Source organism: Colletotrichum abscissum (genome assembly GCF_030869225.1).
Source record: "Colletotrichum abscissum strain IMI 504890 chromosome Unknown Scaffold_52.1, whole genome shotgun sequence".
Lineage (NCBI taxonomy): Eukaryota > Fungi > Ascomycota > Sordariomycetes > Glomerellales > Glomerellaceae > Colletotrichum > Colletotrichum abscissum.
Window position 1 is genome coordinate 1 of NW_026850454.1, and position 21,924 is coordinate 21,924.

Here is a 21,924-nt window from a genome sequence, read left to right on the forward strand (position 1 = left end):
TAATTCCTATTATAAATATAAAAAAATATATAAAAGGTCTCCTAATATTAAATAAAAAGAAGTATATAATATAAAATTTAGCTACTTATATAAGCTAATATTAAGAGGTTTTATATATATTAAAATAAGAATAACTCGCTTTTTAAATAAGTAATAAAAAGTTAGGAGTTATTTTAATTAGTAATTAAGTATAAAGCGTAATATATTTAGCTTTTTTTAATACGTAATATATAATACGGCCCTAACTAATTACTTTATTAAAAGAATAATTTCTCTTATTATTAATACTTAAAAAAACCTATAATACATTCTTATTTATAATTTAATAAAATATTATAAATATTAATTTATACTTTATATTAATATTATAAAAGAAATATTTTAAATTACTTAAATAAAAATAAAGTTAAAAAAGAAATAAATATAAAAATATTTTAAGAGCTTTTATTTTACTAGCTTATTTCTTATTCCTATTTTCGTTAATTAAGTACTATTTTTACTTTTATTACCCTATTTAAGCAATCTTATTTTATAATAAACTTATACTTTTTATAGGCCTAGTTTATTAAAAACTCGCGCTCTTTATGTTCTTATTTAAGCTTAAACTCCTATTCTTTTTATTTTTTATCTTTTTAGATCTTATTAACCTTTATTTATTATTTTTTAAATATAAGATAATTTACGTTTATTTATATTTATAATTAAGTAGCTTATTTTTATAAACTACTATAAGGTATTAGGGAACCTAGGGGGTTTCGATTTTTATTTAGTAAAAAAGGTACTTTAAAAAATAAAATACTTATTTTGCGTTAAGACTAAGTATTATTAAAATTATTATAATTATTAAAACTAAAACTATTAAAGTTCTTGCTTTAAGAACTATTTTATTAATTAGTAACTAAATCCTTATAAGTTCTTTATTAAATACGAGATAGTTCTTTAGTATTAGTTTATAAACTCTTAGCCCGATCTCTTACTTTTCTTTTTAATTTAATAGTTAATAAGTATTTATTAAAGCGTATTTTAAATATACTCTAACGTTATATTAAATACTAAAAACGGCCTATAATACTAATATTTTAATATAAAGTTATAATATACTTATAACGCGTTATAAAATCCTATAATATTAGATTTTAATCTTAGTTACGAGTACTATTAAAGTTAGTTAATATTTATAATAGCTAATTATTAATACGTACTTATTAATTATAGTAAGTAGAGGGAGATATTAGTTAGTTTAAATATATAAAACTAAGTAAACAATCTCGATTATGTTTATACTATCGGGTATTAAAAACTAGTCTTCTAGAGAAACCTTAGTTATCTTATTATAGAACCCGGTTATAATATATAGTTCTCGTTTATACTTTACTTAGTTAGTATACTACGGAAAGTTTTTTATAAAGTAATAAGTTATTATTAATTAAGCGAGGTATTAATAAGAAATATTTTAGAAATATTTTAAAAACGTTTTCCCTTTTCGAAATATTTCTAAAATATTTCTATTATAAGCTATATATAGTAAGATATAATACTTATAATAAATTATATTATATAGCTTATTATAATTAGGCGCCGTTTAACATTTTAAGAGAGATATTAATATATTATAAGTAGAGTTTATACTATAAGAATAATTTTTACTTAGGAGTTTTTTAATACTTTTTTTAAAATATACGTAATATAAGCATATATAGTTTTAAACCTATATAAGCTATGTTTATTAAGGGTTAAACTTTTTAATAAGGTATTTACCTAAGCCTTTAATTATTATATTTACTTAATCTAAGGTAACTCTAAGAAAGCCGGTTCTATAAACGTATTTTTATTAGACCTAAACTTAATACTTTTGCTCTAGGATATTAAATATAGCTTAAAATATATAGTAATATATATTTATAATTTTAGTATTTATATAGACCTATATAAGAGGTAGAGCTTTATAAGTAATATATTAATAATTTTAGAACAAAGGTTAAGAAATATTTTAAAAACATTTTTAGTATTATAATATACTTTTTTTACTATTCTAGCTATACTAGCCCTAAATGATTTCTTACTAACCTATACCCTTTATATATTTATAGTTTATATTAACTATAAACGACTTTATATTATCGAACTTCTATTATTCTATTTATTCTTAAAAAAAGTAAATAACTATATAATTAGTATTAAATTAGTACGTATACTAGATATATTATATATTTATTATAATATTAGAATAGTTATCTTTTTATATTTATAAAGAAACTTACGTATATTCGCTTATTTACTTCTCTTCGCTATTATAATATAAGAGCTAAGGTCTAACTTCTCTTAGGAAATAGAAAAATTTATTATTTATGGATAATATATTATAAAAAGTCTATTTTTATAAGGCTTTAATAAATATTTATAATTATTTACCTCTTATTCTTAGTTAGGAATTCTTAGAGTTAAGGAGATTAAAAAAAGGCGTTTAGACTCGTATTTAGTTTATTAATCCTCTAGAGAATTTAAAAGATATTTTAAATAATAGTTTTTAGAGTTTTATTTAGTAATAATAGAGGATAGTTATATTTACTATAAAACGTTAAAATAATAAATAGTATTATCTTAATATCCTTTAGAATAAAGTATTAATATTTAACGGAATACTTTACTACTTTAAGTTTAAATAGTAATCTAAAATAAGTTTTATCTAGTTAGTAATAACTTAGCCTTATCTTTTAATAAAATATTTAATAAGCTTATTATAAATAGGACGTTTTTAATAATTCGATATAAATATATAATATTCTTAACCCCTTTTTTCTATAAATTACGTATCCGTTTTGTTTATAACTACTTTAATATATTATATATAATATTTCTAATTTAATAAAATTAGATAAAAGTAGTAATTTATAAGTTTTTATAAAGGATACGAATTTCGGTATACTAAGATCTATTACTAAAAACTAATAAGTTCCTATTAAGTCTTTTATAAGTTATTTATATTATCTTATTAAGTAATCTTATATATATACTATATTATATTTTCTTTAGTTTAAAAAAGTATATTGTATTCTGTTCTTAATATATAACGCCTTTTTTAAATTTAGCGTGTGTAGTATAAATAGTACTTTATTTAAAAAGAAAACGATTAAAAATGTTCTTAAAACGTTTTTAAAACGTTTTTAAAATGTTTTTTAGATAACCGGACTTACTTAATGATCTTTTTTATAATATTAAATATCTTAACTCTATTTCGTAGTATATTATACTTCTTAACGAGGTCTTTTGAAATAATTATATAATGAAAGTCGTTATAGGGTATGTATAGATAGGCTTTACTATTTTAGTAAGTATAATAGTATCGCGTTATAGGTATATCTCCTAGAATAATACTAGTTATTAAAAAACTAATAATACCTCGTTAGGTATTATATTAAATTTACTATTCTTTAATAATTCCTAATATTAAGAAATAGAAAGTTAAATATACTATATCCTATAGCCGCTCGATTTCTTTTATAAATAAGGCTTTAGTTAAGATAATAAGCGTAATTTTATTATTAGTAGTTAGAGGAAACTTAAGTATACTAGCTATATATTAAAGCTATTATACTATAATAATACCTCGGTTATTTTAAGTTTTAGTACGGATATTTAAGCTATTAGAAATAATAATATAATTATTAGAATTATTATTTATAACTTAAGTATTATATTAATATTTAGTATAGAGGTTTAATTTATATAATATTTACTTATTTAATCAACTTTTTATAAATAGGAGCTCGATATTTATAGAGATTAGGATATAAAATAAATGCGCTATTATAATCTAAATTTTTTTAAATATTTTATAATAGATTAAATTCGCTTTATTAAGGTAAAGGTATTAAAATAATATTATTATTATATACGATAAATAAATTTTATAGGAATAATTTTATAGAGTCGGTTATAATAAGCGAATTTTAATATAATTAAGAAGAGATATAATTAAAAAATATTTTTAAAATAATTTAGTAAAGCGTAAAGTAATATATTCCCTTATTATATAAAACTCGTAATATTTAAACTAGTAGTAAAGCGATTATATAATAAAATATTTTTAGCTTATAATTAGCTAAAAATTTACCTAGGGATCTATTAATAACTAAGTACTTACTATTATGTACGGGACTCTTACCTTAACTAGGGGGGGTTATTATTAGTTTATTAAATTACTTATAGTGTAGAGGTTGCTAGATTCACTTACGGACAGGCTCTGACAAAATAAGAGCACATGGTTTTTGCAGGAGACATCGGACACCGGACTTTCAACAAATCACTAATTGGGAGCCAGGCCAGTGAGAGAGCGTGTGCACTCACTTAGCAAGCCGGCAAACGTGCATTCAAAGGCCATTTGAGAACAGACTTCATCTCAGGCGCGCATTGCATCTCTTCTTTTTTTCATTCCTCTTCCTCTTTCCTGCATCTTGCACTTGCCTTGGCATTTGTGTTTTGCACCTTTCCCTCCCTTCGCACCTGCAGAAATCTGGAAGGAGAGACCAGAAAGATTAGAGACGAGAGACGAGAGACTGCAGAGACCAGACCAAGGGGTACGTACCCTTGTCGTCCTTTCCTTTCCCCCTTCCCCCTTCCTCCCCTTCTCGTCCTGCTCCTTCCTGCCCGCTGCCCGCTGCCCAGTCACTCCAGTCTCCAGGTCCGTAGTGACTCCACTACGGCACCTGCCTGCTCTGCACTCGCACTTGCACTTGCGACTTCCAGGTTGAGGTGAGGTGCTCTTGCGGCTTGCCTGCCCTGTTGCCCCAGCTGCTTCGGAAGGAAACCCCCTTGCTCCTGCCCGCCCTTGCTCTTCCCTTACGTCAGGGGCCGCCTCACCCAGTCAGGGAAGGAAGGGACCTGCGTACCTGCGTCACGGACAGCGCATCCCAAGCAGAGGAAACACACAGTCGCAGTCACGCAGATTTGCACTTGCACTTGCTCTTGCTTGGACGGGGGCTAGAAACGTCCCATCCTGGGGCATTGAGAAACGCGACACACTTTCCAACCCTCTTCCACGGCTTCAATGCAACCCTTCTCTTCTTCTTTTCCAACCTTCCCCTTCTCTTCCTCTCCTGCTACCTGTCTGCATCTTTCCACCACCCGGCAGCTTGACATTGCCAATCACCACTACTTGCTGCCACGCGATCCATACAACCCACCGTATTACCTGCCCGCCGCCGCTCTGACATTGTTCCAGACCCCTCCAGATCATCATCTGTACCCCGATTCGCTGTCTTGACGCAACCTCCTACCAAGTACACTACCTACCATCCTACGACGAGACGGGAAGAAAAAAATAGGGTCAAAAAAGGGAGAGCTTCAGCTTAGCTCCCACACCACCCACTTTGTTCCCCCCTTTAAACGCGACGAATTATCGGCGGTTCAAAAATACCCGACGAAACAGGACCCCCAAAACTTCGAGAAGAACAGCACACATCGCACGAATCTAAACACCTGCCCACTCATCTTAGCACCGCCAATTGCTATTTCTCACGTTTGACGATCTCAATTCCTTTCGCATCAGCCATAATGGCTCTCCTCGACGCTGCCGCGCCGCCGGCGGGGGGGCCGACACTTTTCGGCATGTCCATGAAGCAACTTTCCCTCATCACGGTACGCTCTAAATGATTGCTCGCCCCAAGCCTTGCGCAAAGGCTCCCTTCTATATCGGCGAAAACTGATAATGGCCTCGCTCTATAGCTCACTTTTCAAAACTCGGCACTGATTCTGGTAAGCCTTCTCGTTGTCGCCATCTCTAGAAACCAGCGCTGACCCGGCCGTGGTAGATCATGCATTACTCCCGCATCATGCCTCCCGTGGGCGATCACCGATACTTCACATCCACCGCAGTCTTCCTCAATGAGGTGATCAAGCTGTCAATTTGCTTGACTTGCTCCATTGCAGAGGTTTCGCGCACATTGGCACCGTCCACGCCGGCCACCGTCATCTTCGAGCAGATCTTCAACTCCGTGTTCTCGGGCGATGGGTGGAAGCTCGCAATTCCAGCAACACTATACACGCTGCAAAACACACTACAATACGTCGCTGTTGGGAACCTGGATGCCGTTCACTTCCAAGTTCTATACCAGCTCAAGGTACGCAGTTACGGATTGATTCTCTCATCTCGGGGGATCTACCGGAACTAACCATGTTCTCGTCGCAGATTCTCACGACCGCTGTCTTCTCCGTTACGATGCTTCGCCGCGCGCTCGGTATGAAGCGCTGGATCTCTTTGATCATCTTGACCTTGGGCGTATCCATTGTGTCACTTCCCCAACCTTCGTCCGCAAGCCATGCCGAATCGACGTCGGCCAGCATCCTCCTACACGACACCACAGACCATTTCTTTCCTCGCTCCGTGCACGAGCTTGGTCAAGCTGCCGAGGGTGCGGCGGAGGTGGCCCGTGAGCTCACCAAGCGCGCCGCGGACGGTCTCGCGGGCGTTGGCGGAGAAATCGTGAAGCGGTCGGCCTCGTATCAGGGTATCCAAGAGGACCAAGACCCGTCACCGCTCATGAACTACTCGATTGGACTGACCGCCGTGCTCGTCGCCGCCGTCGCCTCGGGTCTTGCTGGAGTCTACTTTGAGAAGATGCTCAAGGACTCAGGAACCCATGCCTCTGTATGGACGCGCAACATCCAGCTGTCGTTTTACTCGCTGTTCCCTGCTCTAGCAGGCGTTATCTTGATTGATGCGGAAGACATTGCCAAGCATGGTTTCTTCGATGGCTACAACTGGGTCGTATGGACCGCAATCGTATTCCAAGCTGTCGGCGGCGTGCTTGCGTCGTTGTGCATTAACTACGCCGACAACATTGCAAAGAACTTTGCTGCAAGCATCAGTATCGTTATCAGCTTTCTATTCAGCGTTTGGTTCTTTAACTTTGAAGTCAATTTCTCCGTAAGTAAATTCCCGCAGCCCGCCATGATTCTTGAATCTGACCTTCTCAGTTTATTCTCGGTACTACTCTGGTTCTTGCCGCGACCTACATCTACAGCATTCCCGATCGCAAGGGCCGCCCGCCACCGATTACGATTGCGAGCTACGAGAAGGCAATGGTTGACCCGGCGTACACGCCAGCCGTCACCGACGAAACCAAGCTTAACCTCGACCCGCTCGATGCGGTCCGCAGCATGGGACTTTCGACGTCTAGGCCATCGTCGCCTATGCTGCACCACCACCGAGCGCCATCAGCCAGGGGCAAGAACCGCGACGACTAATTTGCATCACGTCGTCGCTATAATGACGTCACTTTGAAATGCTGTAAACGTAAATTCGTTGACCGGAGTCGAGTTGGGGGATCGGATGGGGAGTACCATGACGAGCAACAAAAGGCTGGGTAATAAAAAGGATTGGAGGGGGGGCTCGTTTTTTGTGCACCTTTTTTTTGTCTTATCTCGGGTGGCATGCTCCGGAATATTTGGACATTGAGTCCTGGAATAGAGTCCGGCTTGCATGTGAGCAAACCACCCACACACCACACAGTATCATCAACAGCGATACCCGGCCAGACCGTAAGGTCCAGGCAACGGTGCATTGTATATCTGAGGCCCCTCTTAGGGAGTCGAGAGCGCGAGTGTTCATATTGCAGAGACTAGCAGCTGCATGCTACGGACGAGCGGTACAGCGCTAGCCGCTCGGAGAATAAGAGCTTTACATCGTTACGACTATGCTTTGCGGGAGTGCTTGATGATGTGGCCCGCATATTCGAGTAGCAGACAATGATAATGAGATCGATAAGTCCAGTCTTATTATACGCATAAGGCAGAGCTGTCGCTCACGATGATAGCGAATTAACTACTAACAAACTGCACTGGCATCATTGCACTATGCGGCTAAGTGCATACATGGTTTTGAGGACTCAATAGTCAGTCCATTGCTACTCTGTCATAGCCCTTGAAGCTCTTCGGCAAATATTCACATGCCATGGAAATCTCTCTTCTGAAAATGAGTACTCGTTCAATTACTTCCAACCGCATCAATCTAGACGGTGACCTCCCCTGTCACATAAGTACCAGCAATCTCTTCGCAACTTGCCCACACGAACACCTTCTCGCCCTTGGCCGCTTCGATGGAGAACACGAGGTTTTTGCTCGGCATAAGGCTCTTGACCTTTCCCTTCCAGAAAAAGACCAGTCGGCCAACCGAGGTCTCGGCAGCCATTGTGACCCAAGGTGTCGTCCCTTTCCATACTGGAGCCTCGCGATTCGAACAGCCTAGGATGGCGCGAACGATGACACCACTTTTCGGGCCCTCGTCGCGTTTGGGTATGTCAACAGCAAGTACGAGGCGTGGGAAGTGTGCCAAGCTACGCACAATCTTCTGACCGAATGGCGGATTTCGGGAGAGCACCCTCTCGATGTGAAAGAAGTCCATCTCAGCAAGCCGGCGTATGGTTCTGATGCCATGCTCGACGAGCGTGATCATCTTTTTCGGCCCAATATCGGGTACCTGAAGTAGCTCCGTCGCCAGCCCCTCCTAGCTTTTGGACACGACGGCACGCCAGGTCTCGAGGGAGCGCCTCAGGCCGACGGCGTCTTTGCGGCAACCCATGATGTCGGCGCAGGCACGCAGAACCTGACCCAGGATCTTTACTATGCGGGGTTTGTCGGACAAGAGCTTCTGCCGGGCCTTGAGGGAGAGGCGGTCGCCGTAGTCTCCGCCCGAGGCTTCGCATTGGGCGACGAGGAAGACCTTGTGCCAGGGCTCAGTCAGGGTCTCTTTCAGGGGCCAGCGGGTTGAAGGATCGTTGTTGATGTGGGAGAAGGCAACCTTTTCCAAAGGATTGAAGGTGAAGGAGAGGAATTCTGTTGCGGAAGAGGCACAACGGAGGATCTCTCCGGGAGGTGGGCCGCGGGGAAGGGAAGCAAGTGCTCGGATTGTCGGAGAGGAGAGTGCGTGACGAAGCATGATTGCATGATGCTCTGGTGAGAGATCTGCTGTTGTTTTGGGGTTCTTTGAGGCCTGTGTGCTTTGCGAGGGTCGAGAAGCTGGTGTCGAAGACTGAGATTGAGAATGAGGAACCTTGGAGGGTGTTGGTTTAGGGGTAAGGAGGGGAGGCATCGTGAACGATTGACTTCTTGCTATCGCAGCCCAGCACGCTTGGATTTGCTACCTTATGGAGGCAGAATTGGAACCGAGTTGAAGAATGACATTGAATTGAGGGGATGAAGGGAGAGGGAAGAATTGAAAGGCACCCGACCAAGTCCTTGATCCTGAGACGATTCTGGAAGGAAACCCAGCATCCCTCCTTCCCCGAGCATTCGAGGATCTGTAGCTGCCCAGGTAGGTACCAAAGACTTATGGTGATGATGAGGCAGGTGTGATCTTCCCATCTTCAGGCTGCCTCCTCACGTGGTACTTACCTACCTTACCTTAGGTAAGGTAGTGTGGTACCTAGGTATTTCGAGGATCACATTACCTACACACAAGGAGTGTTACTTCCTTCTACACCGAAGATAAGTCTCGCAATGCGACTGATTCGAATCACAACTACGGAAAAAGGAAGTTGTCAGCCTCTCACGGAGTAACACGATGCCCGCTTACACTTTAGCACAGCATAATGGTAACATTCGTCCGCCAGAGCCTTGCTTACCTACCTTTCCCATCCTATCTTACATCAAAGGTTATCTTCCTACGACGCAAGTAAGCCAGGTAGCACAACATTTTCCTCCATGCACTTTTGCTCAAGTGCAAAGTAAGGTAGGCGCCAAAGACTCTAGTGGGGAAACGGGACTGGCCGGGGCTCAGCCGGCACTTGCGTTCTGCGGCCCGGGTTGACGCCGGCAGTCTCCGCAGTTGGAGTGGGTCCTCAGTAAGGTACCGCTACCTGAAGTTCTGCACCTTATTCAGCTCTCCCTTGCCCAGCTGAACTACGCTCTGACTGGCTTGACGGGCGTGACGTGACTGGTTCGGTGACTTGTTTCCTATCTGGAAAGAATCGTCAGTTAAGCCATTTGTCTGGCCCGCAGGGTCTCGCACCCAAATGTCAAGCGACGAAGCTTTACCTTGCACATTCAAGGTTTTGTGAGACGGGGAGAATGACGTCGAGTGACACATACACCAAGATAGTGGACCCGAGTGAGACAGGGCGTAGGTATCCAATTCGTGCAACGGCATGTAAGTCAACAAATGCGACGCCACAACAAACGCTCCGGGGAGCTTTCAGCCTTCGGAAAAGCTTTTCTTGATCTGCCGTCTCGCCTTCCCATCGACTCCTCTGACTTGTGCCACATTCCTGCCTCGTTTACCAAGTTACACGTCCCCTGGACATGAACACCTGGTCACGGCATGTGGGTGGCACCCGCTGCGCCCCAGTCCCGCGCCTACCTAAGGTACCTAAGGTAGGTATCTGGAGCTCTTATCTTATCGGTACCTTGGTCGTCATCTGAGGTGGTCGCTTTCGCATTGCTTGTCATTGCTTCCATTACGTTGCTTCAACTCCGGCTCTTTGCTCCTTGACATATGTACCTTTCGCACCTTGCGAATATGGCATTCAAGCCACCAGTGACAACTTGAATACAAGATTATTTGGTCTCTCCGGGTAAAGACACCTTCTCGACCCCGCGACTTACGTAGAAAAGCCCATGATGGATTCGTGATGGAGAAGTGGGTTGTCCGATGTGAAGAGGGGTACCAATAGCTCACGAATGCCGACCCCATTGGGACAGCTCTGGCCCCCCGTCACGCAATCACATTGGCCTTCGGACGACAGCTGTATCGCTATGTCTTGGCCTTCTCCGTTCTGATAGGGCCAGGCAAAGCTGCCAGCGATAAGACAACAAGTCCCAGGAAGGTTGCATTGCATGGCTGCCTCTTCAAGGCTGAGCAACAACACCAACTGGCGCATACAGACAGACAACTGGATCCAATCCCCAAACTTGGAAACCTGCACTTGCCTCACTTCCAGCCCGCGTTTTCAGCAAGTCTCAAAGTGATACACGGCAGGCAACAGAAAGGCAGGCAGACAGACACTAGGTAGTCCACCTTTCCTCACCTTCATCCCCCCTCAACTCCTCACCGAGCTATTGCCCATAAGAGGCCACCCCCCCGACGTCCTCGATACCATCTTCTCTTCTTCTTACATCCTCACTCAACCTTCAACATCTCACACTTCTCTTGATATCCTCGCAACTTCAATTTCACAGCCTCTACCAGAGTCTTCTCGCCAAGACATTCACCGAATATTCTGTCTTTCCACGCCAACTCTGATACTACCTAGTCATTCATCATGGCCGATCACGTGTGCTACGTCGTGCCTCCCCACCTGCTCAAGGCCATCGCCGACGCCGAGTGCAATAGCGAGCATACGCGTCATGCTGCGAGACAGGCTTTGAGCCTTCGCGAGCAGTTCACTACCCGTCGTGCCGAGCGCCTCGCCATTCTTGGTGGTCCCCGCGCCCAGCGTCACCAGCTCTCTTCCCACTCCCGCCCTTCCATCGTCCCTGATATCTTGCTCCAGCACATTGCCGATTCAACGGACGTCGACGATGACACCAGAGCCTGTGCCAAGAGGGATCTTGACCACATAAGAGGTGTTCAGCAAAAGGTCCAGCAGGTTCAGCAGGGCGAAGTCGGAGGTCCACAGGACCAGGTCACCCTCGCTGCCACTGCCGGTAAGAAGGACGACAAGTTCTACCGGGCTATCTATGACGCCAAGAACACCGAGAACGAGAGCAAGTTGCCTGGTGATGTGGTTCGTGTAGAGGGCCAAAAGGCTGTCGACGACAAGGCAGTCAATGACGCTTTTGACAATGTTGGCGAGGTACTGAAGATGTACAAGGAAAAGTTCAACTGGATTTCCATCGACAACAAGAACATGCATGTCATCAGCTCGGTCCACTTCGGTCAGAAATACGAGAACGCATGTAAGTACTATTTTCCTCTGTTCATCTGGAACTTCTAGGACTGTACTGACAGTAAACGACAGTCTGGGACCCAGAGCGTATGCAGATGGTGTTCGGAGACGGCGGAGAGTTCCTGAGTAACTTCACTGGAACCATCGACGTCATCGGCCACGAACTCACCCACGCTGTGACTGAGCACACCAGTCCCCTCGACTACCAGGGAATGAGCGGAGCTCTCAATGAGCACGTTTCCGACGTTTTCGGCATCATCGTGAAGCAGATTGTCGAAAAGGAGGATGCCGGTCAGTGGAAAATGCCCATCACGGCGGTGACATTACTGACAACCATAATAGAGAGAGCCGACTGGCTCATTGGCGAAGGCTGCATCATGCCCGGTGTCAAGGGTGTTGCTCTCAGGAGCATGAAGGAACCTGGCACTGCCTATGACGACCCGCGATTCGGAAAGGATCCTCAGCCAGCTCATTTCAAGGACTACGTTCCGACTTTCGAGGATAACGGCGGTGTCCACATCTACTCAGGCATTCCGAACAAGGCTTTCTATCTTGCGGCGAAGGGCTTTGGTGGTTTCTCGTACGAGAAGGCTGGTCCCATCTGGTGGAAGACTATGAACTCGGGCCGTGTTCCTCCCAAGTGCACGTTCATCCAGTTTGCCGATGTGACAACGGAGATCGCAGAGGAGCTGTATGGAGACGAGGCAGGCAAGATCGTGAGGGATGCCTGGAACGAGGTCGGCGTGACCAGAAAGGGCAATTAGGAACCGAAGCTGCCACCTGGCTGCAAGCCCATGTAATGGGGTGTTGGGGACAGTTTTTCCAGTCTTTCCAATGAGTGACCCACGAGTATGTCTACGTAGGAACAGAGTTACCTAGAAACCTATCAGAATCGATTTCTCGCTCTGCTGCACCAAGTCCTTTGACTACCATGGTTCCCTTGGGTGACATGGTTGAATCAAGCCACAAGATGCCGGCCGGTGTTTGGAGAATTACCATCAATGTAAGATTAATCATTCTGCCCCTTTATTATTCGTCGCCACCGAAGCAGAGAAACATTTAATGACCGTCACGTTCACGTTGCATCTGGAAAATAAGAGTGTGTTGAAACCGGCAACTTGTATCTACAGAACCAGGTGGCCAAGGGCCTTGTCTGATGCCTTGAGAGAGAAAAGTATTTACATGAATTCCGTACTTCTTCCTAGTACTTTCCAACCGGGGACACAAACATCCCACGGCCGGCAGCGCTGATTGCAGCAATTCTCACACCACTATTAAGGACAACTAGTAACTTAGAAGGAAAGGGTCTGGCCGGCGGAGGCGACGACGGAGGCCTTGACCTTGGCAGAGCCGAGCTTGGAGTAGGAGTAGTCGGGCTTGGTGAAGGTGCCGGCAGGGGCGTCGTTGGTGGAGCCACCGAGGTCGACGTCGGAGACGGTAGCGTAGCCGGTGGTCTTGGAGTCGAGGAAGGTGATGGCCTTCTTGACGGAGGAGAAGACGGAGGACTCGACGAGGACCTGGGCGCCCATGCGGGTGTTGACACCGGAGGTGTCAATGCTCTCCTCGTAGTTGTTGAAGATGTGGACGTTTCCGAAGCGGACGGAGGGGACACGGGAGCCAATGTTCTTCCAGTAGTTGTTGGCGTAGGTGACGTACAGCTTGCCAGTGTCCTCGGCCGAGTTGGAGTCGGAGTGGCCGACGAGGGAGCCCTTGTAGTGGTCGTGGAGGTAGGTGTTGGAGACGGTCACGGCCATGGAGGCGTGGGTGATGTCGAGGAGACCGTCGTAGTAGTCCTTGCCGTTGTCACGGTCGGAGGAGAGCTCGCAGTGGTCGACCCAGACCTTGGAGGAGGCCTGGATGCCGATGGCGTCGCCGTTATCCGCGAGGACCTTGCTGATCTTCATGTTGCGGACGATGACGTTCTCCTGCTTGTTGATGTACAGACCGACGCCGGTGAGGGAGGAGCCCTTGGCACCGATGATGGACTTGTTGGAGCCGACCTTGACCTTGGTGGCGCCGGTGATGGCGCCCTTGACGACGATGACGGCCTTGTCGGAGGAGGTGGCGGCCGCGGTGAACTGGGCCAGGGTGGAGACGGTGGTGGTGGTACCGCCGGAGCCACCAGTGGTGCCGGCGCCGTAGCCGACGTCGCAGGCGTCAGTGATGGTGGCGCGCTTCTCGACGGCACGGGGGTCGACGGCGTTGCCGCCGACGACGGTGGGAGTCGGGGTGGCGTTGGCCAGAGCGGCCAGGACGGCGATGGAGGAGGCGATAGAGAACTTCATCTTGACTTCTTTTCGTTAATAAGCTGGGGTGCTAGTTGTGTGGTTGGTTGATAGTGGTTGTAATAGAGAATGGGGTTGACGGTCTACGTCGAACGAAGGTATTGACAGTGAGGTTACTGAGAGAACGAATGCAAAGAGCGCGAAAGAGCTGAAGGACTGAAGAAGTTGGAAGTGAAGCGGGATGGAGATCGAAAGGGCAAGTGAGTATGAGGGCCGGAGGAGGATGGTTCTTAAGTATTCAGAGCCAAGACATCTCTTGGCTAAGCTTCTGTTGCCAAGGGCCAAGACCCTTTCCTTTGGGCTCTTCTGGAGAAACTCGAGCAGGCCTTGTCCTGCAGACTGCAGTACTGTTCATCTCTTCCTTCTCTGGTCCAGTCTGGGAGAGTCCCGGAAGGGGGGTGATGGCTTGCGTACGCGTGCGCATCTTGGCATATCCCTGGTCTTGGCGAGGATCATGGTGGTATTGAAGGCTACGAGCGGGACCCAGGCCGAGCAGTAAGGTAAGGTAGGAGGAGGCTCTCGACGCTTTGGGGCTTGGCACTTGCGTGGTGCCTTGCCTGGGCCTAGACAGGCTTGGGCCACATGTTGGGAGGTCCTTGGCGGAGAGAGAGTCGTGATGGGTGCACTCGTGGGTGGAGAAACATCAAGAGAAGGGGAGGGGGGAGGGGTGTATGTCTGGGTGGGCTTTGGTATACAGAGACCACGGGATAGAGTACATTCATTGATCACGCTGCTCATCGCGTCAGGCGCAGGGGATGATGGAGAAGGTTGGCGGTACGAGATACACTACGGATACATAGGGCGGGAAAGGGACAAAACACGAGAGAGCTTGTAGTATATTGGACATCAACCTGAAAAGGAAGCAGTGGGCAGAGTAGAAGACCCAAGAAGGTACATGCCGGTTGCTGGCAGCACGAAGCACGGGCGGTCCAATGTCACGGTGGCAGTGAAGCGGTACCCGGGGCCCGCGATCTCGAACTTGGAAATCGCACGAATAGACGGGACGGAAAGCCTGAAAGAGGTCGACCATGTGGTGTCACTGCTGTGCGTGGTGGTGGGCGTGGTACGAGCTGAGAGATGGTGGTTCGTTTGTCTAGGAGAAACGCAGGCCAGGAGGTGTTTGGTCGATATTCCGCCAAGACACGAACTAAGCCAGTAAGAGCGAGTTGACGTTTGGAAACGAGCCAGGGTATATAGAGGGATGTGGGCTTCGAAATGAAGCCAGGGGATGATTGATGGGATGAAAAAAAAAAGAAGAAGGGCGGACGACATGTGGCAGGGGTGGTGTGGAGAGCAAGTGAATATGGAGCCATGATGGAGGGAGTCCGAGAACATGGGATGGGTTGTAGGTATCATTGTGAGGAGAACACGGATAGACTAGAAGGATTTCAATGATGATTCCTTTTCTTCCGTATGATCTAGTGATCCACGGAAAACTCTTCGGCTCTTCCTACTCACGGATCAGATCACGGCAAAAGAAGGGTGACGAGGGCCACTGGGCATCGGATCAGGCCCAGTACCGTGGGTGGAGTTGTCAGTCATCGGAAGAAAGAGCCTCAATACTGGTTCCCCGGGGACGACGTCAGTTACCCGGGTCCAGGGCACCAAGTCAGTATTTTCGGACAAAAGCAGAAGAAGAAAACGCACTCGAGGCCTCCGTACGGAGTAGATGGGTCCCTTCAATTACGGCAGTCGCTCAATAGTGTGGGATGAGCAAGTTTGGGTCCGAAAGGGGGGATGGAGGCAGAAAAAAGGACACAGACAGAAAAAAAAAACGTGAATAGGTGAGCAGAATTCCAGGACCTCCCCTCATATTCTGCAGGTTTGCGGACGCGGTTACACGTTTTCCTCCTAGGTTTTTCCCAGATGAATTCACCGACGGAGTTGAACAACCAGCAACTCCCACTTACCGCAGGGTCCAGTTGTTTAATCGATTTGGTGTATTCCGGGAATGGACAGAAGGAGACCGTCAGACGAGGGCGCTAGCTGGAATGAGGAAGTCATGTCGTCTAGTTGTCAAGGGCTTGAAGGCACCAGGGGAGGGGGCGTGTGGTTGTTCACGTTGGTTTCCTTTTTCGTCATATTGTTCCCACGTTCGGGGGCAGACCCGTCGGCCGGAGGCCGGAGGATGGACCGTAGGCAAGATGGAGACTGGAGAGAAGGAATTCTGGGTCGTTGTCGTTGTCGTTGGGTCGGCGGCTCGGGGGTCAACCCACCGGGGTTGAGGGTGTCAGGGATACAGAACGGGAATGGCTCAAGTGGGGTTCATGGTCCCGGCGTATATTAAATTTAAAATCAGGTAGAGTTGTGGGGGCAAGGATCTGTCTCAGATAAGGTATTTCTCCGTCACCTAGCGTCAAGTCGTGGCGAGCTTGACTCTTCACATCAGTATCGACTCTTGACTCTTGAGTGTTGTTACGCGGAAGCTCTCACGGCAGCTCACAGAGTCGTGTCATGCTGGTGGCGCTTCACAACTAGCCAACTCCCTGACAGCTTCGAAAGGCTTTACGCCGGTACTATCTAAGCACCAAGAGCACTTCAGCCAACACATGACACTGGCAGATGGAGTTCGTCCCTGCGCCTTATGCCCGGGCCATCTCAGAGCTTCAGGTTCAGGTTGTCGCACCAGTTAGAACGCCTCTCTCTCTTTCTCTGCATAGTCTGCGGCGAGGATGCGTGGGATATGCAGGCTGTCACTCCCGTCATTCAACTGCCAGATTGTCAGCCAACCCTGCCCGCCGGAGCGTGGCGCTTATTGTCCGCAGCAGCCCACATTTACGCAACCACTGCAAGCAAGGCCTACGGAATGCCCAGTTGGGATACACTCCCCCGCTTCCTTTTTCTGCCTGCCACGCTTGCTCAGCACTGCCAGCAGACAGGCCAGCAGTTTTGTGACTCGTCGTCAGTGGTCATAGCAGGCTACTCCGTACTGAGAGTCGGAGACATGCAGGTTCTGCCTCCCTGAATCAACCAGATCGTGGAGAACACGGTGGAGCTCTTCACGGGATTACAGGAGATTTTTCTTTGCTCCTCCGCCCCCTTTTACCCCCTTCTTGGGTGCTGCTAGGTCAACTGATCTTGCTGGAGAAAAGAAAGCGCGGAGACCTGTCAGGCACTGAACTGCCGGGCCTAACCTCCATAGAAGACATCGGACTGTGGGAAAGCTTGATGTCGTGAAATGTGTGCCGGAGCCGAAGACCAGCAACCCGGACTTGGTTCCCGGATCTCAATATCATTATTTGGGTTTACTATTCCTCTTGGTAGGTGCATCGAACTGCTTCGACAGCTATGAGTCAATAGCAATTGAGTTCAGCAAAGCTTGGAAACACCAGCAACCAAGTATTCTTGCTTCCTCTTCCCGGGCCTGGGCACTGGCCTTGTCGGACGCGCAGGCTGCAGCTGGGGCCCTCGGTTTGCTTGGCGTGTTCCGCACCATTGGGGTGTACGCACCCCTATTTTCCATTGTCTCTCGCCACGGTTTGTTAATATGGTCAACAGTCCTGTTTCAACATCGAGTTGTCGGACATGGGCGGCGCGGAGATTGGTGTAGGAAAGTCGCATATGGCACAATACTTTTATTGAGTACCAAGCCTTTTTGATTTCGACAACGAACCCCAGGGAGAAGAGTTGCGTGGCCTGGGCTTTCTCGAGGTCTTGGGACTTTGGAAAGCGGCAGAGGAATGTCACCTCTTTTTCTTGGCTTTCGCGGTGCTAGTTTGGGACGTGTACGAATAAGTTATGCCAACTATCGCTCTCAGTATCTGGGGTTGTCCTGCTGAGCTCTTGTGGTCCATCCTATTGCGGCAGTATAACAGCCTACTAATAGCCGTTCGTTCCGTTCTCCGATGCTTATTTTGACCATTGCCGTATGTGATCTGAATCTCTTCGTCTCTGGAAGCCGTCCGTTCCGTTTTCCCGATGCTTATTCTACGGTTCTACCGATGTCGTCTTCTTCCCCGGCGCCTACCTTAAATTTCTAGCGCCCCGAAACCTTGAATGTCGGTTCTTTTGACTTTCATGTTTTGGCGCTGGAGCTGCCAATTTTGGAACGGAATGGAAGTCGTCGGCGCGTACCCGGATCGTTCCCTGAAATGGATTTTGCTGCTGCGGGCTCCCCCTGACACTGGACGGGGTCGAGGCGTGTGTCCATCTCGAAAAGAAGATGGGACCCCTTACGTCGGGAGGGTCTTCATAGCAGTCCCTCACCCTCGGATGGGCGTAACAACACACGGACCCAGGTCAAGTTGAACCCCACCGGCCGATCCTGACCGCTGGACACGGCGGCGTACTTCGGACGATGGACAGGCCGATGTTCTTCGGGGAATCGGGGTGTAGTTTTTGGTTGCACTGAACAGTGACCGGTGACCTGGAGTTGTTGTATTTGGTCGTGTGGTTGCTCAATGCCCCAAGCCGGTGGGAGGTTTCTCTCTACTGCATCGCTCGGACTCAGAGTCCACGAATAAGAATAAGGTCGCCAGAATAGTGTAAAGCAAGGCAGATCATGGATGTGCACTACTACGGACAAGAATAGGGCCACCAGTCAGAACATTGTATATTGACGTAGAGTGGTAGAGTGGTAGACGTGTTGGTGAAACTTGTGTAGATTGTTGCTCATTGGCGACTCAATAAAAACTCCACACCCCCTCTGAGCTCCTTTATTCACGTATCCAGCAATCATTTGCGTTTCCATGCGCCGCCCTGGTCTCATGGTCTGAGCCCTGCACAATGTGACAATATATCTTTAACAGTATCTGTAATCGTACCTTGATCTTTATGTAAGGTGGTACAGTGATGAGGTAGACATTCAAAGATTGCTGTGCTAGCATTAATGGGAAACCCAAAACGTGCCTAATTAACCTCATGCTCCCGTCCCCCCTCTTTCTTTGTAACTGTGTAAGCCAAACCCACACCGATCAGCGCATTTGCCTTCCTTTGAGTGGGATTTCCAAGTCTCCAATACATGCAATTCCCACAACACAATGGCAGTCTCCTGCGCATCGCCGCATAGTATACCTGTAGATGCCATGTCGTCGTTCCCACCACTCACTCAGCCTTCTCACTGTGAATCGACAATGCCAAGAAGCGTTGCCAAGACGGTTATCTCGGAGAGTTGGCAGTTTCCAACCCTGGGCTCCCAAGACTTTTCGATGGGAGTCTTGGAAGAGCCTCCAGAGGCTGCAGAGCGTTAATCTGTCTTGGCTCTGTTGTTTTCCCCTGTATTATTCAAATCTCGGCGTTCAGGAACAGTGGCGACGGCTAATGAAGACGTGCTTCTCTCCCGCTCCCGCGCGCCGCTCACACAGAAAACTTGGCGGGCGGTACGAGGCTGGGTAGAATTTCTTGGTGAGGAAATCAGGCTGAGCGCATTTCAATGCAACCTCCGCCCATGAGATGATGAGTCTTGAAGAGATCCTGCGGACTCCAGAATTATTGGGTGGAGTTTGCCTCTTTTTTTGGGCCTGTCGATGTCCTCAGAGCCGCGGCTTCTCGGGGGTGCGAGGCAGAAGGTCTCTCTGCCTTCCATGACTCTCGAGTGCGTAAGTCGTAACACGCATCGCCTGGTTCGTTTTCGCACAGTATTTACCTCAAGGTCCATGGTGGAATTTCTGCGCCCGACGAATTCTGTCCTCGTGATGGATGATCCTCACCCCTCCACCAGGAACCTGGAGGTTGGCGCGGCGTATTGCCCAATCTTGTTCCTGCATGGCAAACATATTGGTTTTGCCCTCTCACAGTCTCCACACCTCCGAATCAATTAATTTGTCTAGTTCCATACGACGTTATGCGTGCGCCTTCTTCTTTCAAGCTTCTCGAGGCGGTCAACAACCAAGGTTGGAAGGAGAATATTCATCAAAGACGTGACGGTCGTAAAAGTTCTTATGGTCGATTGCTCTTTCACCTCCCCGGGACTTGTTCCTCCGGCGCAGACGGCCTGCATTTTTCCGCATCGGTGTCGGTCGCCGTCGCCGAAGCGTCTTGGTCGTTTGCATCCTCGTGCATCGTCGACGTGTTATCCAACGACCGTGATCGAGCCTCGGCGTCCGCCGCGGCGAGCTGCTCGCGCTCTTCCATCGTGAGGTCGCTCTTTGCGGAACCGATGCGAACGAGAGCGTAGAGCACCAGCGCGACGGCAGCGACGCCGGTGGCCAGCCAAAAGGCCGCCTGGTAGCTCTTCTTGAGCCCCAGGCCGGACGTCTCGCCGACCACGACGTCGCCGATGCCGAGGAAGAAGCTGATGCCCAGGAACAGGAGGCTATTGATGAGCGCGCCGGCGAGACCCTGGCGGTGGCTGGGTAGGTTGGTCGTGATGAAGACGTTGCTGACCGTGTAAGTAATGTCGATGCCGATTGTGCCGCAGATCATGGCGGGGAAGACGTAGGCCCAGTAGTTTGGGTTATCCGGCATGATGGCGAACAGAAGCACGCTCAGGAGGTTGCCCGTGCCCGAGATGGCGAGGAGCACTCTGCCGGGGAGGAGGTGCAGCGTAAAGCCGCCGACGGTGCCGATCATGATGCCGCCGACGATGAGGGGCACGTACCACACAGCCGTCAGCAGCGGCGACTTGTGCAACACCGTCTCAATGTAGAAGCTTGAGTAGAAGAGGAAGAGGCCGAAAGTGCCGTAGGCGAAGAAGAGGGCGGCCACGAGCGTCTTCATGGATTTGGGAGCAAAGAGGTCACCTGGCAGCAGAGGGTTCGCAGATACGCGGCTCTCGACGTACCACGCCGCCACGAGGAAGGCGACGCCCAAAATCAGCGTCACGAGAATCTGGGGGCTCGCCCAGCCCTGGGGCGCGTGTGAGCTGTCGGTGATGGCATAGACCACGAGCAGTAGGCCGGGAACGATGGTCGCGGCGCCCCACCAGTCCATGCGGATGTCCTGGCGCTTATCACCGTAGTCGCGCGGGATCGTGATGAAAGACACGGCGGCAATGATACCCAGGACGATGCTGCCGAGCCAAAAGTACCAACGCCAGTTGAGGAACTGTCCCGACACGCCGCCGATGAGGATGCCAAAGAAGAAGCCGATGGGCGCAAAGGCACCGTACAGGGCAAAGACGAGGTTCTTGCGGGGCCCCGGGCGGTAGATTTTGCCAAGCAGCATGATGCCGGCGGGGAGGTAGGCGGCGGAGCCGAGGCCTTGGAGGGCTCGGCAGACGATGAGCATCATGTAGTTGTTGCTGAAGCCGGCGACGAGGCACCAGACGAAGAACCAGGCGAGGCCGATGTTGAAGGTCAGGTAGCCGCCGTACATGTCACCCAGCCTGCCGAGCGGGAGGAGAAAGGCGCCGGTGACGAGAGAGAAGACGCTCGAGGGCCATGTTTGGGAGGCGGCGGGGATGTCGAGCTCTTCGGCAAGGGGCGGGAGGATGATGTGAAAGCCACTGACAAAGTATTCCTGGGTTGTAAATTAGAGTCCATACGCCTCAAAGTGAAGATGTCCTTTATCTTGTAGTATTGCGAAGTCAGACTTACAGCCATCAACATGGATCCCAAAAGGGAAAAGCAGAAGCCCAGTTCGGACCATTGGGACTTGAAGACGGCCGGGCGTTGTCGGCCGAGAAACTCGACGTCGAATTCCGTAGGCTGGCCGCCGGAGCCGGCTTCCCGGTCGGTATTGTCGCGCTGTGTCATTGGTCTTTTTGCGCTATGTATCTTCAGGTTATTTTGTAGTGTACAGTTACAAAGAGTCTATTATGTTTATCGTAAAGATCTTCTCAGTCATATCAATACATGGCTTGACAATAGGAAAAAACC

General features: G+C 47.5%; 7 protein-coding genes across 7 annotated transcripts; 3 read left to right on the plus strand and 4 right to left on the minus strand.

The window, feature by feature from the left end:
• Positions 1–5,553: 5,553 nt before the first annotated feature.
• On the plus strand, positions 5,554–7,245 carry CABS01_14216 (nucleotide-sugar transporter; the record flags this gene model as incomplete). The annotated part of the gene is made up of 5 exons (XM_060547556.1): positions 5,554–5,637; positions 5,725–5,754; positions 5,811–6,119; positions 6,188–6,925; positions 6,976–7,245. 5 exons carry the CDS (start codon positions 5,554–5,556, stop codon positions 7,243–7,245), a joined length of 1,431 nt encoding a protein of 476 aa, XP_060393455.1.
• A 763-nt stretch (positions 7,246–8,008) lies between these two features.
• Positions 8,009–8,452, minus strand: CABS01_14217 (uncharacterized protein; the record flags this gene model as incomplete). Its single annotated transcript, XM_060547557.1, has 1 exon — positions 8,009–8,452. One exon carries the CDS (start codon positions 8,450–8,452, stop codon positions 8,009–8,011), a length of 444 nt encoding a protein of 147 aa, XP_060393456.1.
• Positions 8,453–8,503: 51 nt separating this feature from the next.
• Positions 8,504–9,088, minus strand: CABS01_14218 (uncharacterized protein; the record flags this gene model as incomplete). The annotated part of the gene is made up of 1 exon (XM_060547558.1): positions 8,504–9,088. The coding sequence occupies one exon, from the start codon at positions 9,086–9,088 to the stop codon at positions 8,504–8,506; it is 585 nt and encodes a 194-aa protein (XP_060393457.1).
• A 2,167-nt stretch (positions 9,089–11,255) lies between these two features.
• On the plus strand, positions 11,256–12,646 carry CABS01_14219 (uncharacterized protein; the record flags this gene model as incomplete). Its single annotated transcript, XM_060547559.1, has 3 exons — positions 11,256–11,892; positions 11,955–12,173; positions 12,225–12,646. 3 exons carry the CDS (start codon positions 11,256–11,258, stop codon positions 12,644–12,646), a joined length of 1,278 nt encoding a protein of 425 aa, XP_060393458.1.
• Positions 12,647–13,174: 528 nt separating this feature from the next.
• On the minus strand, positions 13,175–14,167 carry CABS01_14220 (pectate lyase B; the record flags this gene model as incomplete). Its single annotated transcript, XM_060547560.1, has 1 exon — positions 13,175–14,167. The coding sequence occupies one exon, from the start codon at positions 14,165–14,167 to the stop codon at positions 13,175–13,177; it is 993 nt and encodes a 330-aa protein (XP_060393459.1).
• Positions 14,168–19,239: 5,072 nt separating this feature from the next.
• Positions 19,240–19,356, plus strand: CABS01_14221 (uncharacterized protein; the record flags this gene model as incomplete). Its single annotated transcript, XM_060547561.1, has 1 exon — positions 19,240–19,356. One exon carries the CDS (start codon positions 19,240–19,242, stop codon positions 19,354–19,356), a length of 117 nt encoding a protein of 38 aa, XP_060393460.1.
• A 706-nt stretch (positions 19,357–20,062) lies between these two features.
• CABS01_14222 (major facilitator superfamily transporter) lies at positions 20,063–21,801 on the minus strand (the record flags this gene model as incomplete). The annotated part of the gene is made up of 2 exons (XM_060547562.1): positions 20,063–21,565; positions 21,643–21,801. 2 exons carry the CDS (start codon positions 21,799–21,801, stop codon positions 20,063–20,065), a joined length of 1,662 nt encoding a protein of 553 aa, XP_060393461.1.
• Between the last annotated feature and the right edge of the window lie 123 nt (positions 21,802–21,924).